This window comes from Leucoraja erinacea, unplaced genomic scaffold (assembly GCF_028641065.1).
Source record: "Leucoraja erinacea ecotype New England unplaced genomic scaffold, Leri_hhj_1 Leri_785S, whole genome shotgun sequence".
Classification (NCBI taxonomy): Eukaryota; Metazoa; Chordata; class Chondrichthyes; order Rajiformes; family Rajidae; genus Leucoraja; species Leucoraja erinaceus.
This window is the reverse complement of record NW_026576713.1, coordinates 27,999-41,335: the sequence shown is the minus strand read 5'-3', so window position 1 is coordinate 41,335 and position 13,337 is coordinate 27,999. Positions and strand designations below refer to the sequence as shown.

Below are 13,337 nucleotides of genomic sequence, written 5' to 3'. Positions count from 1 at the left end.
ACATACCGGGCATCAACTTCTTGGGATTGGTGATCGCCTATTGGGCTAAAAAGCATATGCATTTCAAATGCAGCACGTACATATGTGGTTACGGATTGATAATACTATGGTGGTGGCTTATATCAACCATATGGGGAGCATAATAATCATTATTGTGCAACAAATTGGTCAAACAAATCTGGCAATGGTGTGTCAAAAGACATTTTAACTATCAGCTGCCTATGTCCTAGGAAGCTAGAACACAGTGGGAGACACCATGTCACGGGGTACAATTTATGATTACATTGAATAGATGTCATAACCCAAAATATCTGCTAAATTTATTAAGCAGTTTGAAAGCCAGATATCAATTTGGTTGCACAAGACGGAATCACCAGTAACCCATGTATGTGACTTAGGAACCAGATTAGAGGCAGCAGCGATAGATGCCTATACGCTGGAAGGGGGAATTTCTGCTTTGCCTTCCTCCCTTCTGCCTCATCAGTCGGGCACTTCGCATACAGATGGGATCTGTCTCCGAGATATTGAACGTGCCCGACCGGCCTACAGCCATGGTTCCCAGTTCATCACGACACGGTGGGCGAGTCACCTATGGATTTCCCTAGTGGACCATGGTTGCTGACTCAACCCAGTATCAGGCATAAGCCACCCATGCCAGGGAAACATCAAACTCCTGGGTGCAGGTTTTGAATAGACCTTACCAGGGACTGGGATTATCCAAAGGAACCATTACCACCATGTCGGCATCCCTGCGAACAGTCACTAAAAGCTAACATGGGTAAAATACTGCCACGACGCAGGGACAACGAACTATTCAACCACTGACGTATTGGAGTTCCTGGAACATCTACACCATGACTAAAAGGTGAGTTACAGTGCCGTAAATACAGCATGGAGCGCCTTATCTGCTTATCTAAAACCGCATGTCAGCAGAGCATGGGATCCCATCCACTGAAGGTAAACTTATGAAGGGCAACTATAATATAAGCCCCAAACACCCAGGTATATACCCATGTATGGGATATTGGTGTGATATTGACATACCTCAGAGAATGGCACCAGCCAGATCCCTCAGCTTGCTTAATCTATGTTTTAAAAAAGGCTCATGCTTATGGCTCTCGTACACGCTCAAAGAGTCCGGTCACTCCATAAACTAGACTGGATACATGGTGATTACCCCAGACGCATCAAGTTCATATTTAGGTCTGGTAAAATCTAACTCGCAGGTATATGGATTCGGCACGAACTAGCAGGGTCGAGATCGCCTGTGTTTTCCGTGCTGTAGTCGTTATATGGCTATATGGACCAGGAACGCCCGATTCACTGGTGGGATTCCGGGCCTACCCACCAGAGTCCAGGTTGAGTGTGGTGACCCATCTACTACTATATATAGACACAACCCACTATCTTAGAGGGAGAGGAAAGCCTATGGGTCAACCACAGTAACCCAAAACGGGGTACGAGCCAAACCACTCCAAGGTGGCTCAAACAGGTACTGAAAGCTGCCGGAATAGATAATAATACATTTAATCCCATTCCACTAGGGCAGCATTGGTATCAGCGGCTGAACGAATGGACATCCCGGTTGACCACATTTTCAATACAGCAGAATGGTCAAGGGAACCGCGTTCAGAACATTTTTTATTATAAACCGTTGATAAACCTGATTTAATTGCAGGAGAATATTACAAACTGCAATATTAATTTAAGCTCAGAGGAGCTCTGTTATGTTGTTATTGTTAACAAATACCTTTCTGTTTCTTTTGAAAGCAGATCCACTGGTTGATTACGATAACACTTCCTCCCTCATAAACTTCGGCAGTGAGTGAAATAAAAACTGTTACACGGTTTGAAATCACAGACCTTTGAAGTCTTCACGGAATCACTCACGTGACTCCGAAGTAAAATAGTAAGATTAAACGAGTACTTACCAGTACGAAGTTTGATCTGTATTTTATGAGGAGTTACGGTGAGGGATTAAGTGCCCGCCGCTCCCACCCTCATTATACAGATCAAGCTAATAAACTGATGTCTCGTGATCTTTACTATCTGTGATTTCACACCGCTGCTTCGAAGTATGCCGCATGCGCACTGGAGCTGGGGTCTTCACTTAATCCCTCACCGTAACTCCTCATAAAATACAGATCAAACTTCGTACTGGTAAGTACTCGTTTAATCTTACTATTAAACTATGTGGGACAGACTGTAATCAGATCTTCATGATAAAAGGAAAAGCAGAAGCAAGTAACAGTCTATCTTCTCATCATTCTCACAGGGTTTCCAGACTCAGAGGCAAAATGAAGTGAAAACACAACAGTGACCATTTAGTTATATTAAGGCAAGAAAATCCGATAGTAACGAAGGCATCAAACTTAGGAAAAGGGGCTTTATCACTATGGCAATAAGGAATAACCAGATGTACAGGTTAAAACGATGAAATAGCAATGTAGGAAGACTTAGTTATGATACTCATGTGAGAATATTGTTAGGAGCAATCAAATCCAAGCTCCAATTTCCAATTGTCTCATTTGGGATTTGAGGACCCCCAGCCTTCTTGAGGTTTGATGTGAAAACATCAAAGAAACATTGTACACCAGGAGTGATATTACTCGAGGACAACTGACACAGAAGACGAACCCTGACATCTTAACTCAGAGAAGATTACAACCCATTGAAGTAATCCCAACCAGTTCATCTTACATCTGGAATCCAAGTCCAAGTGTTGTTTCAATTATTGGGCAGCAAAATAGGAAAAGCCATATCAGTAAATTAGGTGATTAAGAGTTACAAAGCTCTTGTTGAATGGTTTAGTTAAATGCTTGCAAATTTAGAAACATAAAACATAGAAAACATAGAAAATAGGTGCAGGAGTAGGCCATTCGGTCCTTCGAGCCAGCACCACCATTCAATACGATCATGGCTGAACATCTAAAATCAGTAGGTACACAAAAATGCGGGAGAAACTCAGCGGGTGCAGCAGCATCTATGGAGCGAAGGAAATAGGTAACGTTTCGGGCCAAATCCCTTCTTCAGAAGAAGGAGGGTTTCGGCCCGAAACGTTACATATTTCCTTCGCTCCATAGATGCTGCTGCACCCACTGAGTTTCTCCAGCATTTTTGTGTACCTTCGATTTTCCAGCATCTGCAGTTCCTTCTCAACACATCTAAAATCAGTACCCCTGTGCTGCTTTTCCCCCATATCCCTTGATTCCTTCAGCCCTAAGAGCTAGATCTAACTGTCTTTATAACAGTTTAACTCATTTAAAACTGATATGAATATTAATAAAGATTGAGTTGTGTCAGTGCCTTCTTTGTCACCACATCAATTGAGCCCCCACCTTGCAGAGATTTCAGTCAGTCAGCATCCTTGGATGGACATGTCAAGTGATCATCTCATCATTACAACGCAGATGTCTTAACAACAAAAAGGAGTTGCCGAGAACTTGTTAGTTAGGGTAAGCTGGATGAGTTAGCGTAAACTCTGCAAGTCAGCCTCAAGCAGTGCTCAGTATACTGCTTTGATAGAGGGATCAGACAACAAAGTTAATAAAGTAAGGCTGTGATTAACAACCAAAAGGGTTTGCTAGTATAAACTTATCCCTCCAAAGACTAGATTTGCTGCGTTCCAACCGGATGTCTGTTGGTGATAAGGTGCTACATTGTGGTGAGAAAGACTATAAAAAGTTTTGGAGCAACAATGTGGCCTCGTTCAGACATCGCTCTTCATGGAAATTGCTTCTGTTTGTGAACACATCGGATAGACCCAAGGCTTGTGTGCCACTGTGGGGCAAATGCAGGCTGCCTATTTTACTTTGGAGCTATGTGAGTGACTATGTGAAGACCCCGCCAGCACGCATGCGCAATATATCATCTCACGTATTACACCAGCGACGGGCGGGCGGGGTAAGAGTTCTCCCGCGGCAAAATTGAAAAAAACGGACCTACAGGTAAGACATTTTATTCTAAGGTCGTATCTCTTCCCCGTGTTGTGCTTTGTGTTGTAGCACTATGGACAAGGGGAAGAAAAACGGGTCGCGTCTCGTATGGCTGCGGGTACTGTGAAAGTTCCGACAGCTGGGGGCGACCAACGGCACCTGGACCGCAGTCTCTGCGGTCCACAGTCAGACGTCAACTCTGCACAGCTGAGCCCAGCTGAGCTGTACAGCCTGAATCAGCGCAGTGGGCTGGAGGTAAAGCCTAACAAGAGTCGGTCCGGCCGATATACTCAGATGAGTCCGGTCGGGAGGACGCGCTGCCTGAGTGCAGCAGAGGTGCCGCCTCTCCCGCACAAGCGGTTGATGGAGCAAATGCCCCAACGTGACTTGCTCCGGGAGATGGGGCAAGCTCACTATGGGAGTCTTCGCACTCCCATAACAGCACCTTATCCAGGACTGTCCAATGCATCTCCCTCGACAGAGGGGAGCATTGCGGGCCAGGGCTGGGCTGGTCCTGAAGAAGGGGACGTGGCTGAAGATAACGGCAGTGTGCTGGGGGTGCAGGATCCTAAGGAGCTACTGGGAGTGGTCACCAAATTTGCAGACCACCGCAATCAGGAGCACCATTGCAGACCAAGCTGACAGCCAGCATCGACTACCTGTCCTTCCATCCTCTGCAGGAACAGATAGTTAACAAAACTACGGAGATGTATATGCCTCCTGTGAACCTTACTTTGTTAAAAGTGCCTGCAGTAAACAATGTGATCTGGGGGTACAGTGGGACTGGCATAAGAACCCAGGAGGTCAAACTACAGAAGATTCTAAAACTCTATTCTAAAGACAGTCGATGGTACAGAGATGACGGACATTCAACAGGACACACTGGCATTGCTCCGCAATACCCAGTATGAAATCAATTGCTTGTGAAAGAGCGCAAAAAACCTCCACTAAATGCCAAATTTGCAGGGAAGTGCCTATGGACCATATCCTGGCAACAGCAGGATGGTCTAGAGAGAAGACCTTCCAACTCTTTTATAATAAGCCAATAACCAAACCTGCAGAATCAATTTTGAATTATGTAATATATTTAACCCAAGGGAGCATTAATTTTCTTAATATTAATTGTTATTGTTTGAATTTGATTAATGTCTGAATATGATAACATACTTCCTCCCTTGGATCCCTTGGATGACTTCTGCAGTGAGTGAAGCATGGATTTTTTCCACGGCATGCAATCACAGAACTTTAAAATCTTCACGTAGTCACTCACGTGACTCCGAAGTAAAATAGTAAGATTAAACGAGAACTTACCAGTTTGAAGTTTGATCTTTATTTTATGAGTTACGTCGAGGGAATATGTGCCCTCCACACCCACCCTCTATCATAAAGGTCAACCGGCTTCCTAGTTCTTCTTATCTTACTATGTTTATTTTCACTTACTATTACTGTGATTTCACACCGCTGCTTTGAAGCATGCCGCGCATGCGTGCTGGCGGGGTCTTCACGTATTCCCTCGACGTAACTCCTCATAAAATAAAGATCAAACTTCAAACTGGTAAGTTCTCAGTTAATCTTACTATTAATTTCTGTAAACACCAAGGAAGAAGGAACCAGTTCCATATGGATAGTCTTACTTATCTTTGTGCTGGAAAATAAAATACCTCCCTATAATACTTCAAGGAGTGGACCAAGGTAGTGGGGGTTCAACTGAGGAACCATTTGGAAAATTAAAGATCAATTACAAGATGGTTGTGCAAGGTAACACATGTGTAATAAGACCAATGCTGTCAGGATGGATCAGAACCTCTGCATGTAAAAAGTACCCTCCAAACAGAGAGTAGAGAAAAACGATAAGCAGACAAAATAAAAATCCATTTTACCTGAACCCATGAAGCATTCATTATAATATCATCACATTGGTAGCATAAATAAAAACAGTATCATTTAAATATAAAGACAATTGGTTATAAGAAGAGGTTGGACAGACTTGGATTGTTTTCTCTGGAATGTCAGAAGCTGACGGGCTACCTGAGAGAATTATGTCGGGGCGGGAGATTGCAACCTTCACGTGGTCCACCCTGTTTCAACGAATGCAATCAACCCGGCGAGCACAAACAGATCAAACAGAACAAGTTGTCTTACAACTTTAGGCTGTGCACGTCATATGCAAGAAAAAGATAGAATTATGTTGATTTATGAGAGATAATGATAGGCCAGATTATCAGAATCTTTTTTCCAGGGTGAGATACATCGCACTTGTCCGACTTAAATTCCATCTGTCAGTCCCCAGCTCAAGCTAATACAGATCCTGTTGTAATCTTAGATAACCTTCTTCACTTCACTATACCAAAAATGTTGGTCTCATCCATAATCTTAGTAACCGTGCCACCTACGCGTTCAGTCAAATCATATAGTTGAGAAACAACAGGTCCCTGTCAAATCATATAGTTGAGAAACAACAGATCCCTGTGGCATACCGCTGGTCACAGGCCACTAGTTTGATCAACAACACTCCACTATCACTCTCTGACTTCTACCACCAAGCCAATTTTGTATTCTATTTTGCCAGCTCACCCTGGATCCTATGTGATCTAACCTTCAAGACCAGCCTACCATGTGGGAGCTCATCAAATACCTCGCTAGATACCTTGCAGTCAATGTCTACTAAACTGCCCTTGTCAATCCTCTGCCACCTCTTGAAAAAAACTCAATCAAATTTAGGAGATGCGATTTCCCATGCATAAAGCCATGCTGGCTATCCATAAACCAGTCCTTGGCTTTCAGAATGCTGGTGGATCTAATCTCTCAGAATTCCCTTCAGCAACTTTCCCACCACTGATGTTGGGCTCTCCAGCCTATAGTTCCCTAGCCTATCCTCTCCTTAAATAAAGGCACAGTTTTAGCCACCCTCCTGTCTTCCGATACCTTACCTATGGTTAACGATTAATTAAATATCTCTGCCCGAACCCCTGCAATTTATTTCCTCCCATCCCACAATGTTCTAGGATACACTCGGTCAGGCTCCAGGGATTTATCCACCTTTATGTGTTTTAAGGCAGCCTTAATAATAAGCAACTGACCGACCTACCAACCAACGTGTACTTGGTATACGAGACGAAACTGGACTACCTACATGTTTTAAAATAAGTTAATAAATACTATAAATCAATAAGAACAATAAATAAAGAACCAAAATGAATTGTAACTTTAAAGCAAAAAGCTGCAGATGCTAGATATCTGAAATAAAAACAGAAAACACTAAATGGAAATATCAAAATATAAAAGATAAAATGTAGGTGGAATACCTTTGGATAAACAGCCTCTCGTGTCCAATTAAAACATCTCTCAAATATCCACGTCCAGCGTGATTGATTCGAGTAGAACATGGAAGATTTTCTGGTTTGTAACAGAACCAAGGCTCACCTGTCCTGAGATCAGTAAAGTTACATAGTGGTTTAGTTGGGGTTAAAAACAGATGGCAAACAGTAGTCTTTGAAATTGCTCCAGCCTTGAAAGTGCTTTTCATATAAAGTCGATATGGTCGTTCTTCACGCAGCCGTTTTAGTACTTTGACCCCTTCACTGGGATGAATTAGGGAAACTGACACTTGGACTTTTCCCGGCCAGGATAAAGTAAAATTAATGTAATAAAATCCATTTTGGTTATCTATAACTGTCCCTGCTGAACCAGCCTTTACGTCTGGGGTGTGAATCCGCGCTTGCAGATAGTCACCTCCATATTGTTTTGGATTTCCGTCAAAGTCAAACATTCGCAGCATCACCTGCAATTTATCTCCAACGTGGAAAGTCGTCTCAGGATTTAAAATGCTAAAGCAAGTATGCAATGGGTCGCTGCTTTTCCTAAAGGGCACACTGGTATCGGGAGGCATTGGCCATTCAATCATTTTCATCAGTACTGTCCCCTCTGTTCTTTCTTCAAGGGTTAAACTATGAGTCTGATAGCCATACTTCATCAGCTTGTGGATCCATTCAGTCTTCGGCATTTTTACTTCCTGCAGTAATGTGGAATGATTCTTAGGAGCTGGGTATCTGATCCACACTGACTTTGCTCCGGAAATTGAAAATTGCGCAAACTATGGAAAACATCAAAGTCAATGATTTTTTTTTCAAATTGTTTTACAGCATTTATAATCATCAAGACTAAAAAAATTCAGATTTTAGTTTCAATCACAGAATTTTTACAACGTGATTAGAATATTATTATTCAAGATTCAAGAGTGTTTTCTTATCATATGTATTAGAACGGAACAATTACATTCTTACTAGCAGAAGCAGCATAACAGGTTTGCAAAACAGTACTTAATAGATTAAATCATAAACAGACAAACAAAGATAGACAATTGAGAATAGGCGCAGGAGTAGGCCATTCGGCCCCTCCAGCCAGCACCGCCATTCAGTGTGACCATGGCTAATCATCCACAATCAGTACCCCGTTCCTGCCTTCTCTCCATATTCCTTAATTTCGCTATCCCTAAGAGCTCTATCTAACTCTCTCTTGAAAACATCCAGAGAACCAGCCTCCACCGCCTCTGAGGCAGAGAATTCCACACACTAACAACTCTCTGTGTGAAAAAGTTTTTTCTCATCTCCATTCTGAATGGCTTACTCCTTATTCTTAAACTATGGCCCGTGGTTCTGGACTCCCTCAACATTGGGAACAGGTCTCCTGCCTCTAATGTGTCCAAACCCACATTATCTTATGTTTCAATAAGATATCCTCTCATCCTTCTAAATTCCAGAGTATACATGCCCAGCCGCACCAATCTATCAACATATATGTCCTGCCATCCCGGGAATTAATCTTGTGAACATATGCTGCACTCGCTCAATAGCAAGAATGTCCTTCCTCAAGTTTGGAGACCAAAACGGCACACAGTACTCCAGGTCTGGTCTCACTTGGGCCCTGTACAACTGCAGAATGACCTCTTTGCTCCTATACTCAAATCCTCTTGTTATGAAGGCCAACATGCCATTCGTTTTCTTCTCTGCCTGCTGTACCTGCATGCTTACTTCCAGTAAGTAATGAAGAAGGACCCTCAGATCCCGTTATACTTCCCCTTTTCCCAACTTGACACCATTTAGATAATAATCTGCCTCCCAGTTTTTGCCACCAAAGTGGATAACCTCACATTTATCCACATTGAACTGCATCTGCCATGCATCTGCCCACTCACCCAACCTGTCCAAGTCACCCTGCATCCTTATAGCATTCTCCCCACAGTTCACACTGCCACCCAGCTTTTTGTCATCTGCAAATTTGCTAATGTTACTTTTAATCCCTTCATCCAAATCATTAATATATATTGTAAATAGCTGTGGTCCCAGCACCGAGCCTTGCGGTACCCCACTAGTCACTGCCTGCCATTCTGAAAGGTACCCGTAAACGATGACACCTGCCTGTGGCGACATTTTGCCAGCAGCTCAACAGAAGATAATTATTTATAGCTTCACTCAACTCACCTGGATCAGAGAAATGGCAGAAATCAGTGCCTTAACGGATAAGCTGCTTGTGCACTTGAAGGCACTAGCGATATCAAGATCTCCCGCAGCTGCGACAGCCCCTGACTGTAAACGATCCCTCAATCACCCGTCCCAACTAAGGATCACAAGCACCGTACGTGGAAACAGCGGGAAGACCTCCGGATCCGACGGGCAGGATCTCCCAGGAGCAACCGAGCTGGAACAGCCAACTGTGAGAAAATCCCTGATCGTAACGGAGCTGGAGCTGCTGTCTGGAAGGGAATCCCCGTTCCAGCGCAGTTTCACAGAAACAGCAGGTACAGTAAGCACAGTACCTGGACACAACAGATAGGCTTCCATTGTGTAGTGATGTTACAAAACTTACCTTCAGCGGCGCTGCAGTTCTGCCACTGGCCGTGTGCGCGACATTGGCGCCTTTGAGGGGGGGGGGCCCGGGGGGCGATTAAAATGCCGCTTTCTCCTGCCTGTCGGAGGCGGACTTCCTCGGGCTGCTAGCTGATGAAGAAAATTCGATCGGACTTGCGTTCCCGGTTTTTTTTTTGTTAATTGCAAGACAATTTAATGATTTGATTAAAATAAAAAGCGACTTCTAACGCCCTCAGCACCTACAGCGTGACGGATCACATGAACGGGACAAAACTCCAGGTAAGTCGTGTAATTTACATATAATCTTGCTTCTTGGGATGGTATTAATCAAATTTTAAGTTGCAAAAATGTGATTTGGGCCCCATACGAACTGGCAGTGTTTTTCTTGCCGATATGGGGTTCAAATTCACTGCAAATGCAACGTTCCAATCGATTGCGTTCCAGAAAAACCCACTCGCAATATGATTTAAATTGTTTTTTTTGACAATCATGTCACGAGCATCTAAATCGTTGATATTTTGTGTTATTATCTACCCATAGTCAATATTTTTATACTAAATATCAGTTTTAGTCACGTATTGTGCAAAATAATAAAAATGTTGATTATATTGAGTGGATGTTTCTAGATTTATGGGAATTAAACATCAAATTCCTTCCATCTGGCATATGACTTCATGACAGTGAGATTTAAAAATCATGTTATATTGTGAATTCTTGTGTGAATGGGATTAGTTTGTTATTTGGATACTTAGGCTATTTAACAAAAAATCAGTTTCTTAAGAAATTCATCCGGTAGGCGGCGCGACTCTGGTCAGCAGCGGCCTCTGCAGCCTGTCCGCGTTTTTATTATTTTTTGTCTATGTTTATATGTAGCTTTTGTTATTTTATGTGGGGGGGGTGTGTGTGTGTGGGCGGGTGGGGGTGGGGTGGGAGGGGGGGGGGGGGAAACTTTTGAATCTCTCCCTGCACTGGAGACCCGACCTTTTCTCGTCGGGTCTCAGTTGTCGTTGGGGCCGCAACGAGGAGCGGCCTCCAACAGAAGAAGCCGGGGACTCTGGTGCCGACTCACCTCACCGTCGCGGAGCTGGCCGAGACCGGAGCGGGTGGAGCGGTGGAGGAGCGCTGCCGCTGCCGCTGCTGCTGCTGCTGCTGCTGCTGCTGATGCGGAGGCTGCTACTGCGGGTCTGCGGACGGCGGCACCGGGAGCCCGCGGATCCCTGGAGGGAGACCGCTTTTCGGGGCTCCTGCAACGGCGACTTCTCCCGCCCGAGTTGCGGGGTCGAAGAGCTCCTGGAGCGGGGCCTAACACCACTGCCCCGCGCGGCTTGGAATGGCCGCGGGACTCTGCGAGCGCACGCCGGGGTCTCTAACATCAAGACCCGGTGTGCGACCTCGCACCACCCGGCGTGGCTTTAATGGCCGCGGGACAATCGCCATCGCCAGCCGGGGCTTTGACTTTGACTCTAACATCGGGGGGGGGGGGGGGGGGAAGAGTGCAGTGGAGAGATAAGTTTTTTTGGCCTTCCATCACAGCTATGTGATGGATGTTTATGTAAAATGTAAATTATGTTGTGTCTGGGGTCTATTTGTATGGCTGCAGAAACGGCATTTCATTTGGACCTCCAGGGGTCCAAATGACAAATAAATAGACTATTGACTATTGACTATAGGACATTCCTAATGGGAAAGTAGTGGGCAGAACGGCATGTCATGCGTCGTTTGAAGAGCAAAAACTTGTAGTTTACAATGCCACCATTGAAAAGTTACGGAAAGACAAGGTGTACAGAGTTACAGCCTGGGAGTATGATGATGCTACTGATTATGATATGCCAATGTACCAGCTAGCAACTGATCTTCTCCATAAAGACTTGGTTTATTGCTAGAAATATAATTTATTTACCTATCTGTTACCGACTTACAGCATATAATACAATAATATGAAAGTTCTGATCTTGAGAATATCACATTTTTGAAATTCCAAGGCAGTCTGGGTGTTTATTACTATTTCCGTCACAACGGGCAATTTTATAATTAACTACAATTAGGTAATTAACTAATTATATGCTTTAATTTCAGGTCATCCAAGTAAGATGTTTTATATTTGTTTCAGAATGCTTCATTCTATAACAACTGAAAATTTCATTCAGTTCTCTTAATTTTTAAGAAAGTTATGGGCTTTTGACTGTCCTCGATCACAACTTTTGTGTTGTCAATGCAAAATCAAAAGGGAACAAGATGCTAATTTCAGAGTATGAAAATGGCCATAACTTTTTTAATACAGAAGATATGAAAGTGAATTAGGTGTCAAATTAAACTTTCTTTTAATGCTTTATCTGATGGGATACATTGCAGACTTGATTTTTAAAATCTCAACATTTTGTAACATTGCTAAATTGTGCTCTGGAAACGTGGACGGTGGGCAGGATTTCAGATCAGACTGATGCGCAGGGGACTTCGATCCCCTCTTCCTACTATCCTACTGGCCAATGTACAGTCCCTTGAAAATAAAGTGGAAGCATTAAGGGCAAGGCTGCTTTACCAAAGGGAGCTGAGGGAATGCTCTGTTCTCTTTCACAGAGACATGGCTCACCCCCAGCTCCCCAGACTCAGCGGTCCAGCCTGAAGGGTTCTCCATCCACTGTATGGACCATACACTGGCATCTGGGAAAGGGAGAGGAGGGGGTATCTGCCTCATGGTCAACTCTGCGTGGCAGTCCTATCCAACTACTGCTCTCCACACCTCAAACATCTGGCGGTGAAGTGCCGTCCCTTCTCCCTACTGAGGGAATTCACCTCCATCATCCTGACCGAGGTTTACATCCCACCCCAAGCTGATGCCCATCTGGCACTTCAAAATCAAACTTCAAATGGTAATTTCTCGTTTAATCTTTCTATTTTACACAGTTACCAATTTAATGCGCGGTGGCATGAGCGTTAGTTTTATTTTTCTACGCACCTTTATATGCCGCAAGTTTTGAAACACCGATGCCAGTGCCAGCAACGCCACAATCAGGAATCGTCCGACACGAGTGGGTTTTATTGTAGCTTGTTTGTCCATGTTGGAGGCCCCCCGCAATCCCTACAACTAAGAAAACAATTAAGAGCTCGAGAGATTCCGCCCGTGACTTCACACGTTAACTTTACACTGAAACTTTCGGTCTGAACGAAATATCGTTGCCTGCAGTCACACAAATAATAATAAACAACAAAACACACAATATACACAAATTAACATCCACCACAGTGAGTTCACTGGACACCTCCTCACTGGAACTTTACAAAACGACAGTGGGAGTAAAACTGTGGCAAAGGACTGGAGGAATATCTTTGGTATGAAGTTAGTTACGTTTGGTATACAATTGTCTCTTCACTACGTTAAGTACAGTGTTCTGTTAGAAAATTGTCACCCGCCGTCGCGTTACATGACTTCTGCTGAAGCTGTCAACTTTAGCACTTGGTTGCAATGTCAATATAATATTATGGTCCTTGAACCCATGAAGACCCCGGGTAAACATCCGCACGCATCATCCGCAAT

At 43.8% G+C, this 13,337-nt stretch overlaps 1 protein-coding gene across 1 annotated transcript in view; it reads right to left on the bottom strand.

The window, feature by feature from the left end:
- The window catches only part of LOC129694762 (NXPE family member 3-like), a 31,172-nt gene extending 18,293 nt beyond the window's left edge, over positions 1-12,879 (bottom strand). The window contains exons 1-2 of the mRNA XM_055631515.1: positions 12,711-12,879; positions 7,241-8,028 (exon numbers count right to left, since the gene is read on the bottom strand). Coding sequence (XP_055487490.1) covers positions 7,241-8,028; positions 12,711-12,860 — 938 coding nt within the window. The 5' untranslated portion in view covers positions 12,861-12,879. The remainder of the gene's footprint in view (positions 1-7,240; positions 8,029-12,710) is intronic.
- Positions 12,880-13,337: the final 458 nt, after the last annotated feature.